Source organism: Struthio camelus, chromosome 5 (assembly GCF_040807025.1).
Source record: "Struthio camelus isolate bStrCam1 chromosome 5, bStrCam1.hap1, whole genome shotgun sequence".
NCBI lineage: Eukaryota > Metazoa > Chordata > Aves > Struthioniformes > Struthionidae > Struthio > Struthio camelus.
The window spans coordinates 60,734,648-60,750,985 of NC_090946.1; the positions used below are offsets into that span (position 1 = coordinate 60,734,648).

At 33.8% G+C, this 16,338-nt stretch overlaps 1 protein-coding gene across 15 annotated transcripts in view; it reads right to left on the reverse strand.

Moving 5' to 3' along the window:
* Positions 1–287: 287 nt before the first annotated feature.
* Positions 288–16,338, reverse strand: part of CEP128 (centrosomal protein 128) — a 136,370-nt gene continuing 120,319 nt past the window's right edge. For 13 of the 15 annotated variants that reach the window (XM_068946707.1, XM_068946702.1, XM_068946697.1 and 10 more), the window contains 2 exons: positions 15,219–15,327; positions 288–7,864 (listed from right to left, as the gene is read on the reverse strand). In XM_068946707.1, the coding sequence (XP_068802808.1) occupies positions 7,758–7,864; positions 15,219–15,327 (216 nt within the window). In that variant the 3' untranslated portion in view covers positions 288–7,757. Of the gene's footprint in view, positions 7,865–14,314; positions 14,411–15,218; positions 15,328–16,338 lie in introns of all 15 variants that reach the window. The other 2 variants (XM_068946705.1, XM_068946710.1) reach the window with 2 other exon arrangements.

A 16,338-nucleotide genomic window follows, 5' to 3' on the forward strand; every position in this document is an offset into this window, starting at 1 on the left:
AAAATGCAACCATAGATTTAGTTTTATGTGCAACCATGCACCTCACAGAAAGTAACAGTCAAGCAGTAGTTTAATTCATTTCATAATTCTCAAGACAGCTAAGATTTATTTTTCCTAAAGATGGCAGCTAATGGAAAAATTGGAATGAAACCACCTTGGAACAAGCTAGCTTGGAACAAAACTGCCAAACGACAAAAAAGTTAAAAGACTTGCTATAGAAGTTGGAGGATATCTGATAAGTAGCTAAAAATGGTTTTATCTTGTGAGTCTTATTCAAAAAAAGTCTATGAATAGTGTTGGTATTTAGATATAAGATATAATTAGCTTCAGCTACATATAAGAAAATTCTCATTATAGGTACTTGAATTTGTTGAAAAAAAAGATGTGAAAAAATATTTAATCATGAGTGTGAAATTCAACTCATGCATCTTATCTGACAAACTATCCTTATGTTGGCAAGGTTTCATTATTTTGAAAATGCTGTAGCTGGCAATATTAGAGTGGAACAGAGAGCAGTAATAGTTCTGAATTTTTCATCTTGCATCCAGTTTGTATTGAGGATATTTAGAAGTACAGTGTTTTTTGTTATACAATTAAATTTGCTTTAGTCTTCCTGAAGAATAAAAGTACCTATAAAAGAGCCCAAATGCACCTAAAATCCCATTTATCAGATTTTGAAAAAATTGTCTAAAATAAAAAAAATGAAGTGATGCTGAATTATTCCAAATTATTGCAGTCTGCTATGAAAGTATCTAGATAAGATAATGGATTTTTAATGCATTGTATGTATTTATTTGTTCACAAGACCAACACATACCTACTGTATGTGTTGAAAATACTCCTCCATTCTTTTTTTAAATTCAGTGTGAAATCCTAACTCCATTGATATTAGCGACAAAGCCTCCACTATTTGCAGTGAAGTCTGAATTTCTATACCATAAAGGATTTCTTTTCTTTTTGAACAGTAAAATGTCACAGTGTAGGATCATACATGTTTATGAAGATGAGAAAGATGCATGTAATTAGGTGAATAGGTCTAAACAGAGCTGTTAGAAGTCTGAACACACCTGAACACACATACATTTAAGAAATCAAATATAGAGGAACATGCAATAGTTAAGGTTACTTCAGCAATGCCAGCTTCAACACAATGCCTATCCAGAGCATTTTACTGAACAGGAATGAAAAGTAGCAGCATGCTATACATACATACACTCACATATTCATACTCATGAGGAAGGAGAAACAAGATGTAAATTTAGTAAAGATAAAATGGATGCACTTTTTTCACAGAGATGCCCCTAACATTCTGCTGATAGATGAGTTTATATGGGAATATGATCAAGGAGACTTTTATATTAAATCAGGACATGCAGTCCTTGCAAAAGTCTTTCAAGGGAATAATTGCATGTGGAGGAATTTCATTCTACCATGTCGTTCTCCATTACATTAATGGTGCAAAGAGGTTAAGAGGTATTAAAGCCCTCACTTCTCACTTTACACAGGTACAGAGACATCCTGCACAAATATAATTCTTTTCGGGAATTATGCAGATTCTTTAAGTCACTTTAGAGTGTACAAGCAGTGGCAAGAGTGGACTGTGAAATGTGAGGTAACATGTGCAGTGTCACATATATAATAAGGCTTGGCAACTTGAGTTTGAGAATTTCCTGACCTAAATTCTTGATCATATGAAATTAATTTTGCTTCAGTCATAGAATATTAAATGTAAAAAACACTGCAATTTATCTGAATTAAATAAAAACAAAAAAATTGGAGGAAAATTACTCATACACCAATTCACTTTATCAGCAGTGCTTGTAATGAGATATTTAAATTAGCTGCTTTTTTAGTTAATTAATTTAAAAGAAAGTAGCAGTATATGGTTTTAAAAAAAAAAGTTCCAGAACTCAAAAGTCACTAACTGAATTTTTCCTCATTCTAAGAGAAAAAAAAATTACAATATTTCCAATAAGAACATATGGAAAATTCAGCTTCAAAAGTGACTCAGCTTCAAAAACAGCAATTCATATCATGGACACTCTTGCAAAATTACCTATAGACTAAATGGATATGTATTTGTCACTTTTTTCCGGTAATGTAAAATTGAGGCAGGAATTTGAACATCTGATACAGTTGTTAAAATACATTGGACTAGCCAGCCAGCACTCCACAAATAAAGCACATCAACCGTCTTCAGTGGAATTGTCTCCAGTTTTATGTTCACTGCACATTACAGAGTTTCCTAAAGTAAGGGACATTGTTAAGTATAAATCAAAGTGAGTAAGTCTCTCATAATAATAGATGGCATGAAATGGAGTTGACGTCTGGTGACTAATACATTCAGGGGTTTCAAAGATAGTCTAAAAAGGGGTCACTCAAGTTTAAGAAATGACTTGCACTCATGAAGAATGTTTTTTGACTTTGATATCTGATTTTTTCCAAAAGGAACAGTTTATTCCATTTTCATTTTTTTGGTTTTGTTTTTAATTAGTCTTTTATTACTCTTCAGACATCTAATGAAACAATGGATGAAGAGAATGTGGCTAGAGAGCCTCACTGCTGATGTTTCTCACTCTGTGTCTTTTAGGTTTTCAAGCTTTATGAGTTCATAAGAGACTTCTCAAGTGAAGACAGAATAAACAAATCCATGGTTTCTGATGGACTTATTCATCTTGTGTTAGTCATAACATGTAACAAAAATTCTGCCAACTACATGATCCCTTCATGGATGCAGCTGTTTGGATGAGATGGTGTTGTCAGGGTTGCACCCAGCAGTGAAAGCTTCATTAAAAATGGGCACTCATTGAGCTCCGTACACCAAACGGCTTACGTCACAGATGCAAATTTTTCTCTTGGTCAACAGTAAGCACAACTCATCTTAATCATTTCCCATACTGAGTACAAAACTGGGACACTGGTGGCTTCTGTGAAAAGCCTAATGCCAGAACATAACATTTGAGATGACTTCCCAGCTTGACATTTGTGTAACGATGTGAGTGACACAGAAATCCACATTTGCAGAATGATACTGGGATCACCTTTAGCAAATCTCAGCATCACTTTTCAGATGCCAGCAATTGTTTCTACTGATAGTACTTTGATATTGACACACTGAAGAAATACACATCATAATACGAGCTTTTGAGTTCTTACACTAAGCACTTAGGCAGACCTCCTAAAATAGTTTATAGCTTATTTTCTGCCTGGAATCAATAGCATTTCAGGGCTATTGCAGCAGTGTCTATCCTTTACTATTTTCCACTAAAAACTGATAGTGGAATGAATTGTTAACATTTAGAAAATCTAGATAAACCTACTAAGATACAATTATTATTGCTTATGGGATAAGCTTTAAAATTAAGCAGCTTGTGATCTGATGTTAGTCAATTTACCAAGTAGGCTTTATTTTAGTATGCAAATAGAGTGGCAAAATTCATATGGCAAGAGATTATGTTCTAATAAAGAACTGCCTTCATCCTACTATCATTCTCTGGGCATACCAAATACTGAAATTACTAATGTGGGGTAAGTGAAGAAGTGATGGTAGGTTACTGGAATGGCATCTTCTGACATACTAGTGCAATGTAGATGACAGATGGGAAAAGCAGTTTAAGATCAAAACAATTCTAGTCTGAAGAAAGATGGAGCTAACAGACAATACAGGAGCAAATCTAGTACTTACTCAAGCAAAACACCTATTAAGGAGCCATTTGCCTGAATAAAGATAGCAAGATAAACCCTAAAAAAGTTCTCTTTAAACAGATCCTGCATTTAAATATAAAACTTAAATAAAACATGCAACATCAGGCTCAAAATATTTAGTTCCAAATGGTATCAGGTAGACATGAGAATGTATTCAGGTCTTGTATTACTAATTTTTTAGCCATAAAAATATGAATGCGACAAAAATACCTACTTGTTTACTGTCACAGTAAATGTTGACATTTTCATTCATGAAAAATCCATTCAGTATCATATGGTACAGAGACAATGCTTTGTAAACCAAAGGAGAACTGATACATGATACATTCACAAGAGTGAATTTTAAAGACTATAAGTATAGCATTTTCTTTGAGTTAAGGAATTTTATCTTTCTTACTTTTGTGGGACAGCTGGAAAAAAGGACTAAAGATGTGGCTGAGGACTGAATGACCAAGGAACTATTTTCATCATTAACTGAATATTAGCTTCCATAAAAAATTTGAGAGGTAAATGTAAGAAAATTGCTTTGTTTTACATTGTGATTCAGTTCTTCTCCAATTCTCTTGACAGCGGAAGGACACTGCTTCCTAGACTAAGTTCTACTTTCATTTTGAAGTTTTTTCTCAGGATAATATAATTACATAATAAAAATCAGCTTATTTGAATATTAAATAAGTACCTTCTCAAAACTAATTAAAAGTAAGTACTCTTATAGTCTGATGTAAAACAGTAAAGAACTGAAAGACATTGTAAAACTGAAAAGTAATTCAAGTGTTGATTATTCGCGGCTGAAATAAGGGATGCTGAACAGCGCCAGTGCATCTTCTTCAGATTAACAAACCCATAACTGGAGGCACAAGACTGAACCACTGCATTTCAGGACAGTATTTAAAAACTCGAATGCCTAAAATTAGCTTGTTAAATCCATTATTTAGTACATACATATAAAGTAGCCTAATTTAACAAATGTTGAACAGAACAAACACCACTTGCATGTGTGATCCTACGTTTTTTCATTACTGGAAATTGCTGCTTTGTGCAAGAATGGAGGAACGGGTCATGAAAGGGTTAAAATTCAAGAGATCTGATCACCAAAAAGGATAGCAAATTTGAAGATTTGAAGTATATAGAACGTTTTACACAAAAATTATCTGCTTTTCTACTTTAAAAACTGAAACTGGTGAGAGGATTATTATTTCAGGCCAATATGGAAAAAATATTATTTCTTAAACCACAAAGGGACAGTTTCAAATACTGTCATGAATGGATCTTTAGCCTTCAATAAAAGGAAACAAAAATCATTTTGTAATATGAACCTCTATCAAAGGTGGAACAGAGACAAATATTATATGCTATCTGGACTGCAGTGCCAAGAGGGTAAATTTAAGAAAGAATTTCCTGACTTTGGAGATCATAAGCCTACTCATTAAAAATTCCCTTTTTTGTGGTTTAATTTCTTCCCTTCTCTTCCCTCAGCCCTTTAGAAAATTTAAAAGAGGAAATAAAACTCTACTGAAAACCACTCACGTGGCCAAAGGCAAATATATTGTGCACTGATCATATTTAAGAAGTCTTAAAGCCAGAATTATTCAGCTACTAGTGAATTCTGTCCTTCATTGTAGGAAAATTGATTCAATACTTGATGTAATAGTGAGGGAGTTCAGACTACTTAACCTTAGATCTCAAATGCTGTAAAGCAGTAGTGATACTGTTTTAAAGAAACGCAATTCAGATTTCTGAGGTTCAAGTGAGGAAAAATGAATAAATAAATAAAATAGTAAGAATGAACATCCAAATTTTTACAAATTCTTTTGGAAAAAGAGACGATACTATTTTTCAATGTACTGCTGCTCAGCTGAGGCTCTTGGAGTCCAACCCACTTAGCAATAGGTACTTTATATCTAAAAAACCGTTTCAGCATCAGTAAAGTGGGTTGGGCATACATTTATCCATCAGCAATCCATGCATCGGTCACCTTTTTAAAAAGGTCTCAGTACAGCAGGATGTATTTTGAGAACATGATTTACTGTATTATAAAATATTTTAAAATGACCTTTCTATATTTTTTTAGCCATAATGTGTAGGTACCATAAAGTACTCAAGCTGCTGACATTTTATTTTGCAATTTTTTAACACTTTACCAGACAAATCATCTAAAATATTTTAAACATTCTATTTACAGCTGTGCTCTGATCTAATTAAAAAAATAAATTACAAATGCTGGATATACTTAAAGGAAGTTTAGTTTATGGTAACTGTGGCCCTAGTTAAACACTACTTCATGTTATCCCCACTCTTTGTACATCGTGACACAAATATGTTTTTATTTGTCCGGCCTTCTCCACTTTAGATGATTATTTGTTTATGTTTTTGTTCTGGCCCTGTCATTACCGCTCAGATCAGAAGAGATGGATGTTCCTGTTTTGCTTTCCTGACCTTCTGAATTAGCAGATGTGCCAGCAGTTTGCAAAAAGCCAGTGCCAGCACTACAATGCATAGCATTATACACATACAGAAGGTAAAGAAAACATTTAAAACCAAAATAGAAAAATTGTGACTAGCTGAAAAACTGTGAATAACTGTTTTTATACAATCAAGTAATTTAAGTGCATAGAAAATGCAAACGAAATCCAGTCAAGTTTTTTCCATTTCCTTTTCTGATTTTGAAGTTCTTAGCAAAAAGTTGTGTTTGAAACAGGCTGGATACAAGAGAATTCTATCAACTAAGTCCACTGTCTACTGAATTTAAGGGATTGCAGAATACTTCTTCAGTAGGAAAAAAAGTCCCATTTTTAGGTGGCACATAATGACCCGGGAATTACAACCAACAGACCTACAGTGCTTTAAGAATAATAATAATAATATAAAAAAAGACACAGTGTTTCAGAAGGTGTAGGCTCCCTAATATTAAAGAAGCTGACAAAACAGAATTGTTCCACTGGTGTTTGTGTTGCCTGTACTCTGACAGGTTTGGCCAAATTTTTAAAGCACATCAGTGGTCACTCGACCAGAAGCACTAAAGGTAGGAGTATTAAACCAGGACCCTCAGAAACACTGACATTTCATGTGCAGTAGAAGAAGATTCTGCTGTGATGTGCTGTTTGAGACCACAGTGATATCGATACGTATCAAATTTGTTTGGAACAGAGCCATCAGGCCTCATACAACAGTGCACTGTTGTATTTCCATAACATTTTAAAATTAATATGACATGTCTAAACTTTTTTAAAAAAAGAATAAAATAGAATAAATAAATGATCATCACACCCTGCTATTAAAATTTTTACAACCAGAAAGCACTGCCCTTCAAAGTGCTTAATATAGATGGGGTCAATAGGTCCTGATGAAGAAACTAGTTAAGTGCCTTACTGGAGGTCACATAAGGTAAAATTTGCCATGCTACTTGATAAGATACTGTATATTCTGGCAAGAATAATAACTTCAAATAGTTAATAATAAAGATATGCTGATGCTGAAACCATTATATGAATTCCTGCCAATTTTGAAGAAATGTGGATTTGTTTAATAATTATCACTTCTTTCTAATGACCTGTTAAATGATGGTTTTAAACTGAAAAATCTAAAATCATAAATATGTGTCTGTATAAAACAGTACAATAGCTCTCACAATAAATATTAGGACCAAAGTATTTCTTGAATGCTTTGATCATTAACAACCTTATTAAATGTTATTAAAGAACATGTCCATAGAATTTCTGTGCAGGTGCAAATAAGCGTATAGAAAAGATTAATGTCACGGTTCTTTCACCTAGTAATATTTCAGGTATAAAACGAATTTAGACTAGGAGGACCACAGAAACAAATGCAAGAGAATAGAGCATAATCCTAGAAAACCTTTGGCATACAAGTTATGTACAATATCACCAGAGTTTGTTAGTCTCATTCTTGATGCTTTCAGTTAAGTTTTTGGCAATAGCTGAATAACTAAAGGTTTGTCACTCCTACAAGCAGATAGAATTACTACTATTCTAAAACAAAAGAATGGAATTGAATTCACCACAGGGAAAGCCGATGTGTTTTTGTAAAGCATTCTACTGTTTCCCTCTTTCTGCTTGCAACTTCATTTCACTGACAGCAGCATTAACGTGATCTTCCTTGGTGGCACTTCTATCAAAAGGAACCATTTTTTTCATAAAAGCTAGAAATAAGAGTTAGACAAAAAAAGGTATTAAACATCTACAGAGAAACATGTATGTTTTGCTGACTGACCATGAATAGGTTTTATACAACTCATATTTCATTACATAATAGTACAATACAATAGGCAATATGCTACTAATAAATATTCAGTATCAATGTTTCATATCCATTCAATGATAAATACTAATAGATACTAATAATTAATGTTAATGAGGCTATGAATTGAGCAACAGAGATTAATTTTTCTGTTAATACTACGTACAACTGACATGGCCAAGCTAGCTTTCTTATGCAGAACAAATGTAAACTTTTGCATTATCTGAGATTTGATAATTCTACTAACACTTCATTTTCTTTTAGTTTTTCAGTATTTTTATTTAAATAATACAAAACAATCTACTCAGAAAATTCCTAAGGGAATATCTTCTCCAACAGCATGGCCTAAAGTCAACAATTCACACTGAATAGGTGTTCATAGGTTGCCATATACTATATATACATACCTTTGCAGGTATATATGTGTGTGTGTGTGTGTGTGTGTGTGTGTGTGTGCATATATATATAATGTAATTATAACGTATATGTAAAAACTGCTTATTTTTAAATGCATTATATTGTATCAAAATCTAGACAATATGAATTGATAGAATGTCTTATAACTAAGTGCTGGAGGAAAAAATTCTAAATACACAAAAATCTAGCAATTATTTGACAAAAGGCAAAAATTAAGGGGAAGAAAGTGGATACTAATTCATGCAACACACCTTTTTCTAATGACCTCACTTATACCATAAAAGTGAAAGAAAAGTGGTCCTTCCTGACTGATTGTTATAAATACTCAGAGTGCCATTTTCTGAATGGTCCAGTAAAATTTTAGCAGTAACTAACATAACATAACTGAAAGTCATGTAATAGGGAGCAAGTCTTCACAGTTTAATTAGGAGTAGTGAGATGTTTTCACTTCCAGAAGGAAAATGAAATCACGATGCTTGGGACATTAGTAAAAGAATGAATTATCATTTTTCAGCATAAAGTTTTTAGTATTCACCTAGAACTATGCTACTGCATGCTCCTTTGACTGCACCTCCTTTGGTCAATATTCAAACTAAGCAAAAGTGAAAAATCATACAAAACACTCATTGCCACACTAAATCCATTTACAAAGTGATGATACCTAGTTTTGAATTATTCCAGGTCTTTATCATTGAGTAGCCCTGGAAGGTTTTGTTCCAGAATGGTGTCCCACAGCATCATTATGTTACAATATATTATTCATTTTCATTAACTTACATATTTATAAATCAGTCAATTCAAATTGTCTTAAGAGCTTTTGAAAAAGTATATATAGAGGCATAAAGAAGGACATCAGTATACATTGCAGGGGATAACTGTCATGACAACAAAAAACATCATTCAGAACAACTTGTTTTTATTCAGCCATTATACCATTCCTACTGTGTACCATGTTGACACAAGAGTGTTGTATATCAGCAGAGCCAAAGGGTCAGAGAAGACTGTCATCCTAGCTGCAAATGTTAGGAAGACTGGTGGCTATTTTTTTCTCCCTAAAGGCTCAACTAAGGAAGTCCTGGAACAGAGATTCCCAACAACAATAGAAAGCCTGAAAGCCATATGGCTTCTGGGAAACCATCCAAGTTAAAACCTTGAAGTGATGAACTGTACAAAGAGAAAGACAGGAACCAATTCACAAAACTTAATGCAAAGCATCTGTAACTCTTGGGACCTTTGTAATATAAAACTTAAGAAAAGTACAGAGGCCATGAAAAACAATTTCTGAGGATTATTCTTTAGATAAAAATGGGGAGCTAACTTTTTTAGACCAACCTTTTTGGTCTGATAATGATATAGACTGTAAAACATGTCTAACGGATGCTTCCTTGTATAAATTATTTTGTCAGTTAAACCTTTTCCTTTCTAAGAACACCAGTACAGAAATAAAAGCCCATTCCCACAGCATCTTTTAAAATAGCCTATCAAACAGTTGGCATAATTGTAGAAATTAACCAGAAATGGGAAGACCAGACATAAAATAGATTCCAATTACTTTTCCTTTCAACTGCCTGCTGTATTGGCAACTTTATACTAAATATATATATGGATGGATATTGCTGTTCCCTCATTTGCTCTTTCATTCTCTGTCTCAGCCCTTTTTTTTTCTTTATCATCAATTTTAAACTTGAAACCTAGGATCCCCCTCATAAATTAAATTATATCAAACTAGTCTGCTCTCCTCCCTGGTGCTCCCTCCAACTCATAACAGACTCACGTTTGGAAGGGAGCTTCCAGTACTACGTTTTGGCTCTATAATCTGCAAGGTTTCAAGCCTTTATAAGATGCACTGGGGACAAACCAAATCACAAAGGCTTGTGAATTGCTCCTGAAAATGAATAAAGAAAAACATAGCCCATTTTTCTGTTTCTGAAGAAGTAAGGAGATAAATTAGTCACAGGAAATAGGTGATGATACTTATAATTAGATTTATCAAAAGCTACAGAAGGTTTAGGAAAAAAGATCTCAAATTAAACTTCACCATCTAAGCCTCAAATTATAATGAATATCAATACTGAAATTAAAAGTTTATGGAGTTTATGCAACTAAGGTGAGTGAAGTATCTGATCTTATCACCACTTGCCACTCACTGGCGATTATAAGGTAAGCTCCTTAATGTTAATATTGCTGCAGAATTTTCACTGTCCTCAAGAACTATAGCAAAAACTTCAAAATACACATTTGACTAGTGGAAATCAGGTTCAGTCCAAAGTAAAACATTAAATCACTAACGAATATCTATGGAGTAGTCCAAATGCCTTGGTGTCCTAAGGTATCACAGATATCCACAAAGGGCAGCACAATATGAGACAGGTCCTATGTGAAACCTATACCTTCCCAGGTATCTAAAAATCACACCAGGCATCTACAATGGGCACCTGATTTGCTCTGCTACTTATTTATTAAGTATAAAGAATAAAAAATAGCATTTACTCTTAGGAGAAAAGAATCAGTAAAGTGAGAAATTAAGAAAAAAACCTCTTCATTTAATCAAATAAAATCAGGGATAGGAAAAATATTCTAATGCCTACTACCACGCTTCAGCCTCAGAAAATTTGACTAATAGATTTTTATAGAATACAAATAAGAAACTAAAACACCATAGAGTTCTATATCCAGCTTCTTTCCCCTAAAAAATGAATAGGAAATAATGAAACACATTCACTGTTTTTTTGCTTTTTTCTTTTCTTTTCTTTTTTTTTTAATAACTCTTTACCACTTGGGCAAAAGAACAAAACTAAAAATGCTACAACATCCTACTAGGATTTTCATATGGAAAATACCTTCCTAAAAGTTTTAAGCATTAAAAAAACAAGAGTCCCTTAGTCATGTCTGAACAGTTCGAAAGGCACCTATTACTATTTGAAAAAAAAAAAAAAATCTAAGCAAAATAGTAATAATAATAATGTATTAACTACACTTCAGTGTTCCAAAAGCAAGCTTCCTGTTCCTGATAATGTGTCCTGTGTTAACAAATTCTCTGTTGAAGACAATAAAAATTTTATCCACATAGTAATACAATCAAGGTTCAGTTTCAAACTGTAAACCACCAATGCTATGTCACTCATATGTGACGTTGATCACCTTCAGTATTTATAAATCACTGACATTCTTCTGTCAACTTCAATCTTCTTCGCTTACAGAAAATTTTTTCCCTTGTTTACTTTATCTCATAAACTGATCAGATAAAAAGTAACATCCACTTCATCAAACATCACTATTCCTTAATTGCCTCATTTGGCCACATGTTAGAAAGCTACGGTAAGAAGCTGATCAAAATTTTACACTCTATGTATTACCTACACAAAAATGTTCAACTTCCAGAAAAAATTACTTAAGCTTTTAGCATGCAAGGACCTAAAAAACAGAGAAAGAAACCAGGTTCTGAAATTCCACACAACAAAACTGCAACCTACTCCACCTTGTCCCATATTTGCTTTTTTTTTTTTTTTAAACATCTGATGCTTTCAAATGTATTTTGCCTATCAAAACATACATATAAAACTCAGAATACTGAATGTAAATTTTATAATGTCTAGAATTAGCTGAATCAGTAGGAAGAATTTCTGAGCAGTATTGCAAATGAAACTTTCCTGTATGCATCAACTTGTGTAGTTAATAGAAACGCTTGTAGCTTCACAGTGAGCATAGAAACACTGTACTGTTATGTATGTCTACATGCATGCCTGATTAGAGATTCTCTACAAAATCATCACTTAGAAGCTAATAGAGAGAAATGAATTTTAAGTAATAGAAGGTTATTAGCCATAACATAAACATAGTGGGTTATAGAGGGAAATGGTAGCAAACAATTGTATTTGTCCCTGGACAATGATTCCCTTGAATGGAATGTTTGTCAGCACTACAGACAGGTTTCTTCATGCTGAGGTAACTACCTCCAAGCAAGGGAGATACTGTTTGATGTAGGCTACCATTTTTTTCTCAAGAGTTACTGAAAGCTTATGATAGCAAATGCTGAGCTGTCTGAAAAACACCTCAGTTGCAAATTCCCTCCAACTTCAGTTCCGGTTTCTAAACAATTGTACAGTCCTCCAATAAAAATTTGCATCTAGGCAACCACCCAGATCAACCAACCACACACAAAAAATTTATTCATGCAAAGGCACGAGCCTCCCTCAAGTCAGGAATATCTAGTTGCATGAACATGGGAAAAAAAGAAAAAATGGCACTGATATGTCCAGACAGAATCATAGTTCTTTGATAGCTCACCTATGATAGCTCACCTACTCTTTACCCTGCATATCATGGAATAAAGCTGAAGACAAGAAATTTACATTCTATTTTTGTGTTCCCACTGAATGATAGGTGGCCTCAAGCAAGTCACTTAAACTCTAAGGTAAAGTTTACTTATGGATATAGATAGCATTTGTTTATTACATAGCAAGCTCAACTCTATGCTGTTAGCAACCCTGAGAGCCTTGAACAAGACGTAACTTTCCAGAAACAGAATTCTCTGAGTTATGTAGATTACATGTACACATAGTTGTAAATATGTTTTTCTTTTTTATTTGTTTTGTTTTGTATTTTAACCCTTAAGAGCTTTGGAAGGGGCATGCTCTTTGCAAAATTTACTATATCCAGAGGTTTAAGGAAGAATAAAGAAGGACTAATAAATCTATTTATTTATTTACTTATGATGATAAGTAAATGATAATGAAAACTAGCATATCATAACAAGTTTTTTTTTAATGATGAAGCAAAAGTGCTTCATCATTAATTTGCATCTATTCCTATCTATTCCACTCATGTAACAGTGCTACCTCACCCACCACGTCATCACTAGCTGCACCCTTCTTGCAATACATGTAGTTTCTGCACATATTCTGCAACATCTTCTTCATCAGCAAAATTCCCATTATCCATCATTTCCCCCAAGTGGAAAAGCAAAAGCTGCAGCTATTTTCAAGCTATACACTGTAGCTGACCAGTATAAAAGGTATTGCCTGGAAAGTCAGCAGATCAAATAGAAGGGATATTTGAGTTCACAGTAGAACTTTTCTTTTGTTAGGGTTATTAATTGGGTCTTTCTCCTGAAGCAGCTGATTTTCACAAAATCACTAGTAGCTTAATTACCTTGGAGAATTCTATTTTTCTGTCAGTTTCAAATGGAATTTGCTAAATAGTTCATAAATTACGATAGGAAGACACGCTGAAGACAGATGGCATGATCACATGGATATTACTTCTCTTGGGAAGAAGCCTAAAATTTATGAATAAGTTCTAAAGTAATAAAGTTCTAAGAAGTTCCATTCAGGGTAAGCAACATAAAGATATGTGTAATATTTTAGGAATAATTATGTTGCATCATTATATTTTAGCAAGTTTTTGCAGTGGAGTCACAGAAACAAATTGTTGTATTTGGAAGAGATTTCTGGATATCTAGTTCAGCACCCCTGCTCAAAGCAAGACCAATTACAGCAGGTTGCTCAGGATTGTGTCTACTGAGGTTTTGAGTATCTGCAAGGACAGACACTCTACAACCTCTCTGAGCAACCTGGGTTTTGAATGTTCTAAAGATGGAGACTCCCCAGTCCCTCTGGGCTACCTGTTCCAGAAGGAATTAGGAGACACATGCAGAAAAAGAAATAGTTTTACATAGACAAAATTAAACAAAACTAGGTAGGGGTATTTATTTTCCATATCCCAAGAAGGCTGAGTTGTGCTTTGGTTTGGAAAGACTGTGACAGGCATGAGGTTATGGAAAAACAACTTTGAGACAGGGGGAAACTGTCCTGAAGTGCAGATGTGATTAAGGCATTCACTCTTATGCTTTGTTCCTACTATTGTTATTCAGTATGCTTTGCAAAAAGTTATTAATCACAACTCTCAGTTTCCAAAAGGAAAGGAAACTGATTACCTTGAACCTCATCAGATCAACTCAGGACTTATTGGTGATGGGTAATAATGTACCGCAGTACCCATTTTAAGACTGGAAGAACTGAAGAATCGCAACCTAAGAGAGACAAAGGTTTGAAAGTGTAATGAAGTAGGACTTTCCATTACATGGAATGCAACTTACTGAACAGGTTGTCAATGCAAGCTGGCTATATTGAAAAGAAACAGGAGGTGACATCCTTCTGAAGGAAAATTTTTTGCTATTCATTTGCAGATATCTGGTATGCTCAGAAGAAAAAAATCAAAAATGTTTTTCTAATACAGTTGTGGCACTCATGAAAAGGAGTGCCTGCACCAGATAAAGATCTAATACGTCCTATCTTTCACTGAGCAGTGAATAGCTAGCTGTGTGAGAGATCTTGTAAACTTTCATGACCACAAGCTGGATACACACACTAGGGGTTAGAAAGAATAACTGAAAACAACTGTTGAAGTAGGAAGCAGAATTAGTGAATTCAACTTACTGTTAAAATCTGTGGCACCCGCATTAGGCTAACTGGTACAAACAAAAGGTTGGAAAAAACGCTTTGGGGGGAAATATGTCTTTGGTCCCTGAAAAGATAAGGGCCTTATACAGGTAAGATTACTCATGCAGAGATCCAGAATCCAAATGTAGCCCTTTTCTTTGGTGTAGGTTTGGAAGATAAACAAAATATATTGTATTTCCCATCTAAAAAACCCAGTGTGAGGTAACAAAGTACTTTCTAGCCAAAAACATCCAGTATCTGAAGCTGAAATACAGCAGGACTCATAAGATGGCAGCTTTTGTGGAAAAACAGAATTCCTCACTCTATTCAAGTAAAACAGCTTTAAAAGAGAAAAATACCTTATTTTGTTGTGGATTTTTTCAGTGAAACAATACTTACAACCTGCATCTGAAAGCAGTGAGCTGGACAAAAAGCTGCTTTGAGTTTGCCAGCTGGAAGAGGGAGCAGTCATTTGTATATTAGAACTTTCAGCATCTATTTTCACATCCTGTGACAGCCAATGAAAAATATTTTGCATCAGTTTATATCAAATGCAGCTATAAATGTTAATAAAAACACAGAATAACATACATACTAGTATATGCTGTGATTTCACATAAGCTGGAAAACTGATTTCAATTCTCAGAATACAAATATTGCAGTTAGGTTCAAAATAATTTGCTTATGAATTTCATGCCCATTTCATCGCTACAAAATCTTTGCAAAAACTGCTTTCCCTGACGTGCCTTGAGAGCACTGCAAGTTTTTGTCACTACAATAAGTTGTAAAAACGCTCTTTTTCCTGTTTGCATCACATCCAGGGTGCAGAACAAAGCATAATGGGGGAGCAGACACCAACGAATGATGAATTCATCATCAGTGAATGAGTTTCATTAACTTACTGAAGCTCCCTAAGTAAGTAATAGTAAAACTTGAATCCATTTCCCCTCCCACTAAGAAAACTTTTTTTTGATATTTCATCAAAAATATTTATTTTATTGATATTTCATCACAAAATACCTGAAGTTACTTTCTATATTTCTTATTTTAACCACTAAATAATGTCTGAACTGTAACATTACTATTTATGGCTAGACTCCTGCAGCATAGTTTTTTGTTGAACAAAGTGTATCAGCTAGAAAAAGAAATCATTTTAAAAAGGACATTTAATCAAAAATCTTTGCAAATCTTTATTAGCACTGTGGTAAGTAGTCCCCAGGTTTTGAATATCTTTCAAAATAAGATTAAAAACTTGGCTTGGTATCCAAATTACTCAGTTTCTTTGAAATGAGAAAAGATGATGTTGCACAAATGTACCAGTTCATAAAATACCTGATTTTGCTACGGAATTTTTATTATAATCACCCTCAGAGAACTTTCTGAAAACATTTTGCAATTTATCATTCATGTCAGTATTAAGATTGGAAAACTAAACAGAAAACAAAACAAAATTCAACATTAATTTAGAGATAGAATGAGCTTTTGTCCCATCAATGAAGAGGGATTTACTGCTATTAAC